This window comes from Malaclemys terrapin, chromosome 3, assembly GCF_027887155.1.
Source record: "Malaclemys terrapin pileata isolate rMalTer1 chromosome 3, rMalTer1.hap1, whole genome shotgun sequence".
Classification (NCBI taxonomy): domain Eukaryota; kingdom Metazoa; phylum Chordata; order Testudines; family Emydidae; genus Malaclemys; species Malaclemys terrapin.
Window position 1 is genome coordinate 101,885,434 of NC_071507.1, and position 12,396 is coordinate 101,897,829.

The 12,396-nt window shown below is 45.6% G+C and overlaps 1 protein-coding gene across 1 annotated transcript in view; it reads right to left on the reverse strand.

Annotated features, from left to right (window-relative positions):
- The window catches only part of AIG1 (androgen induced 1), a 191,201-nt gene that overhangs the window by 15,361 nt on the left and 163,444 nt on the right, over nt 1-12,396 (reverse strand). The window contains exon 4 of the mRNA XM_054024453.1: nt 525-640. Within this exon, the coding sequence (XP_053880428.1) occupies nt 525-640 (116 nt within the window). The remainder of the gene's footprint in view (nt 1-524; nt 641-12,396) is intronic.

Below are 12,396 nucleotides of genomic sequence, written 5' to 3' on the forward strand. Positions count from 1 at the left end.
TGGTTTAGTGTTGCTTATGCTTTCTTTACTTAGACATTTTCCCAAATATTTGCATTTGAAATAAATTACAGAATGTTTGGATTTCTGTAATTGAGTCTAACACAAGAATTAGTGAACTTAAAAAAAAAAAAGAAAAAAAGCGTTATCTTTTCTGAAGGGGCTTAAAATGCTGTTGGAGGAAATCATTTGCCTATTCTCAATTTTTGTTTGATAGAACAAAAAACCCTAAGCAATAAAATCAAGGTCCAAGAAAAACATTTAGCTTGAAAAAAGGTTGAAAAATGTAGCTTTGGAAAGATCACTGCTTACATGGGATTGTTCAACAAATTCCTGTTGTGTGAGGTTTGGCATATACTTTCTAAAAATATCAGACTCTGGGGAAGCCAGACAAAGCCCAGGTCTTGGACCAAACGAGGCATGCAGTGTGAATCTGTTAGTGATTATATCCATAATGAAATATGTGCCCAAATTTAGCAGTACAAACCCCCAATACAATATGAAAAGACAGCATGTACAGTCCTTACCATAATATATAGGCAACAGAGAAGGTGCATACTGCAGCCAGTCCACAGCTCCTGCTGGGAAACTGATGATGTGTTGTTCTCATCTCGATTAATATAAAGGGCAAAACTGTTGTATGCTAAGAAAAAAAACAAAACGCAACAGGAGAAAACCAGGTGATACAAATGATTCTCACTGCATTTCAACACTTGTTCTACAACAGGAAACTTAATAGCAAAGACTTCTCACAAGAAAAACAAAATTCAGAGGTAATCTCTTTATAGGCATGGAAAAAGACAAAACCATGAGCATATAAAGCCGATCAAATTTAAACCCTATTACTTAAATTGGCCTTTTTAATGCTTGAGCGCGGAGGGCAGTGTAGGAAAAAGTGAGCAGAACATACATTTTTGTTTTGTCTGAGGGTTGCAGTGTAGGATCATTTTGTGATTAAGGGACAGGACCTGGAACTAGAGGAACTGGGTTGTACTCCCAGGTCTGCTACACAATTGCTATATGACCTTTGAAACATCACTTAAGTCAGGGGCAGGAAAACTTTTTGACCTTAGGGCTGTATCGGGTTTCCAAAATTGTATGGAGGGCCAGTTAGCGGAGGCTGTACCTCCCCAAACAGCCAGGCATGGACTAGATGACCTCTTGAGATCCCTTCCAATCCTGATATTCTATGATTCTATGCCCCCCCATCCAACCCCACCCTGCTTCTTGCCCCCTGACAGCCCCTCCGAGACTCCTGCCCCATCTAACTCCCCTGTCTGCCCCCAGAACCCCTGCCTCTGACTGCCCCCTGCCACCCCATCCAATCCCTCCTCTCCTTCCTGACTGCCCCCTGGTGACTCCTGCCCCATTCAACCCCCCTGTTCCCTGCCCTCTGACCCCTATTCACACCCCCACCCCCTGACCACCACCCTGAACTCCCCTGCCCTCTATCCAACCCCCCCTGCTCCTTGCCCCCTTACGGCGCTGCCTGGAGCACTGGTGGCTGGCGGTGCTATAGCCGTGCTGCCCAGAGCACCAGGACAGGCTGCCACGCTGCCTGGCTGGAGCCAGCCATGCCACCGTGCAGCACAGGCCCTGGCTCTGCAGCTGCACTGCCCCTGGAGCTTGCAGCCCCGCTGCCCAGAGCATTACGCCAGCGGTGGAGCGAGCTGAGGCTGCGGGGCTGGGTGCTAGCCTCCCTGGGCAGGAGCTCAGGGGCCAGGCAGGAGGGTCCTGCGGGCCGGCTGTGGCCCGCGGGCTGTAGTTTGCCCACCTCTGACTTAGGTCAAATGTGTCCACTATTTTCGGACGCCCAACTTCAGACTCTGGTTGTTAGAGGCACAGAGCACCCACAACTCCAAGTGAATCAATGGAAGCTGCAAGTGTTTAGAACCTCTGAAACAGATCTAATGTTTCTCAATTTGGGGATCCAAAATTAGGGGTAAAATTAGAGATAATTACCTTTCTTACAGAGGTGTTGTGAGTCTTAACTTGTTAATCTTGGTAAAATTAATTGATATCCTCAGATAAAAGGCACCAAGGCTAGTGTTCTAACAATGCCTATATAGCACCTGTCCATGTTTAGAAGGGACAGTCTTTATTTTATCATTCCACCTTCTAGTTTTCCTGCACTGCACCTTCTAAAATGATCTCCTCATCCAATTAATATCAGCAGAGTGAAAAAGCGTCCTCCCCCTATCCCCAAGCTATACATAACTTGATGTATAGATTTCAAAATGTTAGCAGGTATGAAAATGTACAGCAATGAGGAGCAAATCCATCTCAAAATAAAGTTTTGGATTAAAACTTTCATTTGTGAACATACAGGTCAGGCAGAAGGCCCTGTTGGTGACTCCAGCAGCATACATGGCATTGCAGACCTGCCGTGGATCTGTACACCAATGTCCCACTGAGTTGAAGGAGAGGGCTACATACAGGCGTCAGGATTGCAGGAGCAGTCTAAATCGTAAACCAGTTTCCATCCTTTCTTAATACTGGCTCAGGAATAAGACAAGAATGTTGTTGCTTATGGCCAAGTTCTGCCAGCAGATGTGCATGTGCAGCCCTCATTTGTTGACCTCAGTGGAAGCTGCAGATTGAAGGCTGAATTTGGAATTTAATAATTTAATTTTGTGAACACCTTAAAACGTTAACCAGTATTATGGTGGGAGGTACAGAGAAGCTAAAAATATCTTTGTGGGGATAACAGGCCTTAATGAGATAAAACAGAACAGCCTTTTGTAGACCTGCTCTTCTTTAACAACTGTAAAAAAAAAATTATATATATATATATTTAGATGGTAAAGACTACGACAGTGGAAATTTCTCTGGCTCACAGATGTAACATAATCTGGATTGGATAAGTGTTCTGATTTTCAATACACTAGTAATTAATGACTGGCATTTAGAGAATGTCAGGTGGATAATATAGCAGTTAGGGGAGCTTTCAATTTCTTCATCTTTTAACAGCTTGTTCCACCCCCATCCCTTTAAACAATATAAATCAGCACCAAGGGAATGCATGTATGTTTTCCATGTGGTCTATTATAGTTGCACCCACTACTATCTTAAGGTCTATTAACTGTGCAAAACCTTCAGAGTGCACTGACAGGAGTTGGCAGCAAACCAACTCTGGAATGTTCACTTGGAGGTTTGGGGTCTGTATGTGAAACCCTTTAGATGCAGTTCTGGTATCCAGCTTTATATGCCTGGGCTAATGTGGTGGAGCCGAAGCTGTGTAAACAACTCCAGCCCAGGCTCAATAATCTACGTAGGAACCAGGGGTCAGTAAATATGTTAGCTTCCAAAACCCCCTTGATTCTGTGCAGGTTATCAGTTCTTTCTGATCTGTTCACCAAGTCTTAATTATTCATCATAAACCTGATTTCAATGTATTATTGATGATTATTTGTATTATTGTAGCACTTAGGAGCCCCAGTCATGGACCATTGTGGTAGATGTTGTACAAATAATACAAAAAGACAGTCCCTGCCCCCAAAGAGCTTACAACCTAAGCCTAAGATGTGAGACAACAGGTGGATCGAGACAGATGGGAGAGACCAAGGAAGCAATGAGACAATATTTGTCAGCACACTAGTCTATAGTGTCAGCACACCAGCAGCCTAATTGTTGTCAAGTTTTTTTGTGGACCTCACAGCAAAGTAAAGTTTTAAGGTGGGGTTTGAAGGTGGATCATGAGGAAGTTTTGTGGATGCTTATGGGAACATCTCCCAAGTGTGAGGGGCAGAATGGGAGAAAGCACTTGCCCCATTTTGCCAGAGATTAATGTTTCTTTTGACACCAGGTAATAACAGTATGACACACAGGAATGTTGAACAAACTGATCTTTAGTTCTGGACCCTAGCTAAGAGACATGGGTTAGCATTACAGCAGGTTAATAACTGTCACATGGCAGATATCATTATCCCCCAATTCCAGTGGCTACTGCTCCAGGTCTCCAGGATGGTGCTTAATTTTGAGGTACACAAATAAAAAAGGTCAGGGGAACTTCATTTTTTTCCCCCCTTGCACAGAGACATATGGCTCTGCAGCTCGTCTGTGCCTTAGTCATCTCTCATTTTGACTCCACTCTTTGGGCCTGTCTACACAGCAAAGAAAAACCCATGGCTGACCCATGCCAGCCAACTCAGGCTCACAGGGTTTGGGCTACGGGGCTGTTTCATTACTCTATAAACTTCCGGGCTCAGGCTGTACCCTGGGTTCTAGGACCCTGTGCAGTGGGAGGGACCCAGAGATATGGCTCCAGCTCGTGCCCAGAAGTTAACACAACAATGAAACAGCCCTGCAGCCCGAGCCCCGCAAGCCATAGTTGGTAGGCATGGGCCAGCCCCAGGTTTTTTTTTTTTTTGCTGTGTACACATACCCTTTGAATCAGTGCATTGACGCTCTCTCACTTTCTATATCAAGTTAAATCTTGTGGCCCTCAGCTTTCCACACTTGTCTGCACCTCTGTCCCCACTTCTTCCTATTCCCCCATCATGCTCTGCCATTCCCTACCACCTCATTGCTCCATTTTGTATGCTTCTCCCACTTCTGGACTTTCTGCCATGCTGCCCCTCTCAGCTGTGACTCACTCTCACACCTTTCAGACAGGCAATCATCCTGACCTTCATTCAAATCATTCTTTAAAACACACTTCAGCTGAGCCTACCACCTCAGCTAGAAGTATTGTGGTTCGCACCTTAAAAAAGTGCAGTGCCAACTACTCTGGACATTAATGTATCATTTTGCACTTCTCTCTCTTTCACTCTAGTTTTAATCTAATGGGACCATGTCTATCACTGTGTTTTGTACAGCTCACAGCACTCTGTTGCCCTTTAAAACAAATAATAAGTAGCTAAACAGTTTGTCAAACTTTAGAAGGAACGTCCAGCTTCTGGGCTGAGAACTTGTGTCTATCAGCTCTCGATCCAATGCCAATTAAAATGATCAGATAGATTGTAAACCTAAAAAAATAAAGAGTTTACCACAAAAATAATAACATATCCTAAAGGGTGGTGTACCCTGAAAAATGGCTCTCTAAAAATTAATGGTACAATTTTACTCAACAGATCTATTCCTTTTGCATAATAATAATAAATAAAAAGCTTTTTCTGCTTTTTTTTTTAATCTCTGCTAACTCTGAAGAGCTGGCACTGCTCTCTGTGGGAGAGTGAACTACAGGTTTTATTCCATCTTGTGCATCAGAGTTCTCCCCTAAGGCCTGATCTACACTTAAAAGTGGATCGACCTAACTGTCACTCAGGGCTGTGAAAAATGTCTCACCCTTAGGGCTGTAGTTAGGTCAAACTAACTCCTGGTGGCTAGGTTGCTGGAAAAATTCTTCCATTGACCTCACTACCGCATCTCAGAGAGATGGATTAATTACATCAATGGAAAAACCCCTTCCATCTGTGTAGGAAGTGTCTACACTATGGCCTACAGCATCACAGCTGCTTTGCCATAGTCTTGCCACTGTAGTGTAAAAATGCCCTAAGTTTCAATCAGTTACATCTGTGCAAACCTACTGAAGGCAAAGAGGTTGCACAGGTGTCACTGAGGGTATAATTCAAAGAGAGTGGGGTTGCACAGATGTAAATAAGGGCAACTTGGCCTGCGGAACCTTTACTACTGAAAACAATGCAGAGAAAGCAAAACCTCAACTGTCAGAGCCCAGTCTGAGTTTGCAGGTCATCTTACATACAGAAATCACTGATGGATATTAAACCTCCCAAACCTTCCAACCTCACTCTTTTTTAAAAGACTGACTTTTTAGCATGGCTATGTGAGCACATACTGCAGTAATTTTCCCTTACAGCTGCAAGATGGAGCAAGTCCCCGAACCACTGTACTCGCTTCTGAGAGAGACCGAGCTATACTGAGACATATGCTCAAAATGCACATTTATTAATGCCTTTTTAAAGGATATTTTAAAAAATGTTCCCCATCCCCCTCATGGGGTTTGGAGTGTGTGTGTACATATGACCCTAGTGAAATTTTAGGCTGAAAAAATCGTATTACAAATAGGTACATCTGTACTGTCAGCCCAGCAAATTTAGACTTTATGTACTATAATTTCCATTTTTAGTTATATACTGCTACAGGTATTCAGAAGAAAAGGTTTTATGCAAATCATGTACATTAACAAGGAGTCTGTAATAGACTTTTTCAAAAAAATTAAATGCTCCAGTGTTGAAAGCCTGCTTACAGTCCCACCAGTAAGTACTGCTTTAACACTACAGGAACTCCTCACTTAAAGTCGTTCCAGTTAACGTTGTTTCGAAGTTAAGTTGCTGATCAATTAGGGAACATGCTCATTTAAAGTTGTGCAATGCTCCCTTCTAACGTCGTTTGGCAATTGTTTGTCCACTGCTTGCAGGAAGAGCAGCCCGTTGCAGCTAGCTGGTGGCTGGTTGGAACCAGGGTGGACCAGCAGCCCCCCTATAAGCTCCCCACTCCCCTAAGTTCCCTGTGCAGCAGCTGTCCCTCCCCCAGGGCCGGCTCTGGCTTTTTCGCTACCCCAAACAAAAAAAAGACCCCAAAAAACATGGGGCGGCCAGAACGGCAAAGCGCGGGTGCGGGGGAGAGGGGGAGGGAGCGGGAGAGAGAGAGAAGGGGTGCGGCCAGGGCTACAGCGGGGCGCTGCCATGTGGCTCCTCCCGCCACGCCGTGCACCGCCTGCTGGGAGGGCTCCGCTCCGCGGGGAGGGAAGGACGCGGGCTGCCCTGCCGGGCTTACTGCAGGGCGCTCCCGTCCTCCGCGCCGCTGCCCCATATAGGGTGGCCGGAGCGGAACAAAAAAAAAAAGTGGCGGAAAGGATTGGGCGGAATGCCGCCTTGTTCAATCTGCCGCCCCAAGCACCAGCTTGCTCGGCTGGTGCCTGGAGCTAGCCCTGCCCTCCCCCCACTGCCATGTGCTGCTCCTGCCCTCTGCCTTGGAGCTGCTCCCAGAGACTCCTACTTGCTGTATGGGGGGAGGAGGGAGAAGTGGGCTAATGTCAGGGTGTCTCCCCCTCCCCCCTGCTCCTGCACCCATCTTACCCCATCTTCCATAGAGCAGGAGTTTCTAATAGCTGCCGTCTCAGGTCTCAGCAAGCTGATTAACTAACAAGACAGTGTACTTAAGCCTGGGGTCAGCTACTTAAAGGGGAAATGCACATTTTTTTCTCTCACACACAAGGTGTGTGTCTCTGTCTGCCCTCCCTCCTTTCCTGCTGCCTTGTAGAGTGTTGTGAGAGTTAAACTTTGAGGGCTCAGTCAATTGCTAGTTCATTTAGCAGTAAGGCATCACCTGGGAAATATCCCACCCTCTGACTCCTCCACCTCAATCAAGCTTCACAATAATCATCACTGTGTACCAGTTATTAAATTGTTTGTTTAAAACTTATACCGTGTGTGTGCGTGTGTATATATATATATATATATAGTCTCTTGTCTGGTGAAAAAAAATTCCCTGGAACCTAACCCCCTCATTTACATTAATTCTTATGGGGAAATTGGATTCGCTTAACATCGTTTTGCTTAAAGTCGCATTTTTCAGGAATATAACTACAACATTAAGTGAGGAATTTCTATATTTTCATCGGTACCTTGGTTAGCTTCCCACCCCCCACCCAAAATTGTGTTTTAAAATGAATTTTAGGTAGTTTAAAAACGGTACTGGCTGAATTGTCAGACTTGTAAATAAACATCTTCTTTCCTCAGGGCAGGTAATGTAAAGTGGTAATGTAACCTTCCTCACCAATCTGACCCAATCCCAATCCTGACCTCAAATGATCACCTTGAGTCACTTTAGGAGTAAGAAGTTGGTTCAGTCCAATAGTCCATTTGTGCCTCTGAGATACTCAGTAAGGGTGTGTAAGGGGTGACTGCCATCCGAGCACCCCCTCATGGCCAGAAGTGATTCCTCGGGCATCCTGCCTCACTTTCTCTCCTTGGACTCCTCAAAAACTCCAGATCACAATCCAGAGTTAGTTAAAACACTCCCCTTTCTTGGGTCCAATTTATTTAATCATCCTGTACAAACTGGTCCTTCAGGTCTCAACCCCAGTTCAGCATCTCTCTCTCTCTCTCCCTCTCCCTTGGTAAGGGGTTCCGAAATATCCTTCATAAAGAAGAATCTCAGTTCACCATCTCCCAGGCTTTACCTGGCTGGAGTTCAGCCTTCAGGCACTGACTTCCAAACTCCCCTGGTCACAGGGTCTCTCTCCTGCCTTTGCAGGCTACTCCCAATCCTCCTAGCTGAGGCAACTCCCCTTGTCTCAGGTCTTTCATGCAGAAGCTTTTCCTTATTCCCTGCAGTCTCTGACACAGCTTCTTGAGCCCCTTTACTTTGTGGGGGCTTTTACAGGAGAATCAGCTGTCTTCCATTAGGCCCCATCAAAGCAGTTAATGCAGTGCAGGTGGGCTTGAGATGTCCTTCAGTAAATCAGGGTTGGCTGGCCCCAGGCCTCCAGTCCTTTAGGGCAAGCCATCCTGTTACAACCCCCCTTCGAACCTTGCCTACCCCAGGGAAAGTTCTACCTTTGGGGATACTCTTCCCCTGTCCCCGCCCTCCAGGGGTGGCCAGATCCCATGCACCCTTACAAGGAACTTGAGCTACCTACGCTTCCTTTGTTTTTCCCAAGGCTCACTGTTTGAGTGCCCCACCTCCTTGCATGTGTTATCTGGGTTCTGACTTCATCCCCCTGGAACACAGTTTGGTTTCCCAGTGTCTCCTGATCCCACACTTGCTTCCCAAGATTCCTCCCAGAGCCTTGCCAATCCCAATGCAAGCTTTCTGCCATACCTCACAAGGGATCTCACAAAACTGGATGACTGGGCAACAAAAGGGCAGATGAAATTCAATGTTGATAAATGCAAAGTAATGCACATTGGAAAACATAATCCCAGCTATACATATAAAATGATGGGGTCTAAATTAGCTGTTACCACTCAAGGAAGAGATCTTGGAGTCATTGTGGATAGTTCTCTGAAAACATCCACTCAACGTGCAGCAGCAGTCACAAAAGCAAACAGAATGTTAGGAACCATTGGGAAAGGGATCAATAATAAGACAAACTACAATGCTACTATATAAATCCATGCTAAGCCCACAATTTGAATACTGTGTGCAGTTCTGGTTGTCCCATCTCAAAAAAGATCCATTAGAATTGGAAAAGGTACCGAGAAGGGCACCAAAAATTATTAAGAGTAGGAAACAGCTTCCATATGAGGAGAGATTAAAAGACTGGGACTTTTCAGATTGGAAAGGAGATGATTAAGGGGGGGCTATGATAGAAGTCTATAAAATTATGAATGGTGTGGAGAAAGTGTGTAAGGAAGTGTTGTTTAATCCTTCTCATAACACAAGAACCAGGGGTCATCCAATGAAATTATTAGGCAGCAGGTTTAAAACAAACAAAAGGAAGCACTTCTTCACACAATGCACAGTCAACCTGTGGAATTAGATAAATTCATGGAGGATAGGTCCATCAATGGCTACTAGCCAAAATGATCAGGAATGCAACCCCAAGCTCTGGGTGTCCCTAAGCCTCTGACTGCCAGAAGCTGGGAGTGGATGACAGGGGATAGATAACTTGTGTTATCTGTTCTGTTCGTTCCCTCTGAAGCACCTGGCATTGGCCAAAGTTGGAAGACGGACACTGTGATAGATGGACCATTGATCTGATCCTGTATGGCTGTTCTTGATAGATGGACCATTGATCTGATCCTGTATGGCTGTTCTTATGTTCTTCCTTCCTTTGCCAGTCTGCTTCTGGACTGCAAGCTCTCCAGCTCTCCATCCAGTTTGCTCAACATAATGAGTGAGTTCTCTCCTACAGTTGCCTGATGCACCTTGTCTAACTTGTCCTGCTGCCTCAGAGCCTGCTGCTTGACCTCCTCCATAGCAGCTGGCTCCCTCCAATACTTCTCCCCTAAAGAGATCAGGCTTTCTATATTCCCTCTGCACATCTTGGCAGCTGTAAGAGCTGCTCTCATGACTGCAACATCCACTTTTGCTTTAGCCTCAGTGGTCTCCCAAACACTAATTCGACCGTGCCACTCTCTGGGCATCTCTATGCTTTTCCTCATGGCCATTTCTAGCTATCACTGTGGCTATCACTGCTCCACTTGTTTTTCAGGGCTGGCACACTGCTGTGAACATACCACAGACTGTTTCCCCCTTTAGCTCTCGCTCTTTGACACTCTCTTGGTCTGTTGGGCTTTTCCCTTTCCTTCCACCCCATTATCCAAAGTACAAACTCTTTTAATGTGCCCCACCTCTCCATATCAAACACTTGGGCAGATGGGTCCCTGCCCTCTCATGCTTCTGTTTCTTTCTTATTCATCCCTCACTAAAGTACTCATACTGCTTCTTGGGGCACTCAAATCTTCTGTGCCCCAGTCTGCCACACTGGAAACACACAGAGATCACTCCTTTGCAGGTGGCAGTGGTCTTCCTGCCTGCACTGTTGGGTCCCAAAGCCCACTGTGTGACCCACAGCAATTTCTGTCGCTGCTTCTGCAGAACTACCTGCATCCACTGCTGCTGTTCAGCCAAATAGCTTCTTCCATTTTGCTTTCTGCCACTGCACTGTCACCTTCCTTGGTGGTAGGTGCTCTTGTCAATTCTGCTGACTACATCCGTTGTAACAGGGTAACTGCCACCCATGCACTCCCTCGTGGCCTGGGCTTGCTCTGCTTCAGTTTCCCACCTCACAATCTGTAGTTAAAACATTCCCTTTCTAGAGTCCAATTTATTTAGTCTTCAGGCACACACTGGCCCTCTAGGCCACAACTCTGTCAGGGTTCTGAGGTGGGACTTAGGGATCGAGCAGCTTGAGATCAGATTTCCAGGCTAAGATCAGTACCAGAGGTCAGAGTTGTGTCAAGGTTCTGGATCCAGAGCAAGTGTCAGAATTCAAGTCAGAGCCCAAGTCAATGCTGGGAATTCAGGAGAGGAGGAACAGAGAAGCAGAGTCAGTTGTGGCAGCTCACTAGGGATCCGCGTTGTTGCCTGGATGCTTCCTCGCATACCCCAGGGGCTTATATGGGGTAAAAAGATCAATTAGGAGCCTCAAAAGCAGCTGCCAATTGGGTCTCTTGGGAAGGATTTCCCATATGTGTACCTCCACTGCAGTTTATGGATCACAGGAAGCAGCCAGGTTACAGCTGCCACCAAGTGGTAGTGTGGAGGTGTCCATTGCTTAGTTTCTCTGTCAACCCAGGTTTGAGTCCCTCTGATCTTTACAAAGTCTGGTTCAGAGTGTCTCTCTCTCCTCCTACTCACCACTTGGTAGGGAGTCCACAGTACTCCTTCCCAGAGCAGGATCTCAAATCACCAACTCACAGATGTTGCTTGGCTGGTGCTCAGCCTTCAGGCTCTGACTTCCAAACTCCCCTGGTGTCCCGGTCTTCCTCCTGACCTAGAAGGTTACTCCCAGTCCTCCTAGCCAATGCAACGCCCCTGGTCTCCAAGCCTTCCCTGCAGAAGGCTTTCCTCAGTCTCTGACACAGCTTCCCCCTTCCCTTTATTGGGAGAATCAACTGTCCATCAAGGCTATTAACACAACACAGGTGGGCTGGAACAGTTCCTTCAATACTCAGGGTTGGCTGACCCCAGGCCTCCAGCCCTTAATGGCAAACCACACTGTTACAGGGTGGCGGTTCTGATGGTGTTTCTTGTCATGTAGTCACCTGTTCACAAGAAAATGGCCTGAAACCAGCATATTATTTCACATTAGTCACTAAAGAGCCATCAGAAGATGATAATTTTTATTACTGACTCAGGCTAGATTCAAAACTAAAGATCTAAAGGTGAAAGATTATTTTAGTTCAGTGGAAATCCCATGAGCCATCCTGTTTTGTTAGCAAAAGGGTTTAATTATGACAGGTATATAGCAGAGTGTTAATAATTAGTACAAGTCAATAAAGTGATGAAAAAGGAAGTTTAATGGCTTTGATATCAGAAATAAATCTTTTGTCACAACAGACTGTGAGGGTCTGAAGTATTGGCTTCTCCACAGAATAATAAGCTTGAATGATTCTACAAAAATTAATGAGTAATTATGTTTCAGTCCTGTGATGACAGTATGTACGTATCCATGGATACTATATAAAACTATGAAGAGCTGCAGTGCTTCATTAGCAATAAGTGATGCAGCAGGCCGACAGAAGTGCAGGAAACAGAACGTTACGTTATTGTGAGAGGCCAGTATTACATGCTGAGGCTCTAGTGCTGGTGTGGTAGCAGCCTGGCCTTGGCTTGCATTCCTGAGCCTCCAGTGCCCACCACACTCGGTCCCTCCTGAAACCTGACCCTCATCCTTCAGTTCCAGTTATCATATTACAGGCAACATTTCTATATATGCAACAGACATTTTAATGCTTAATCAGAACACTTGCTTCTAAGGCATTT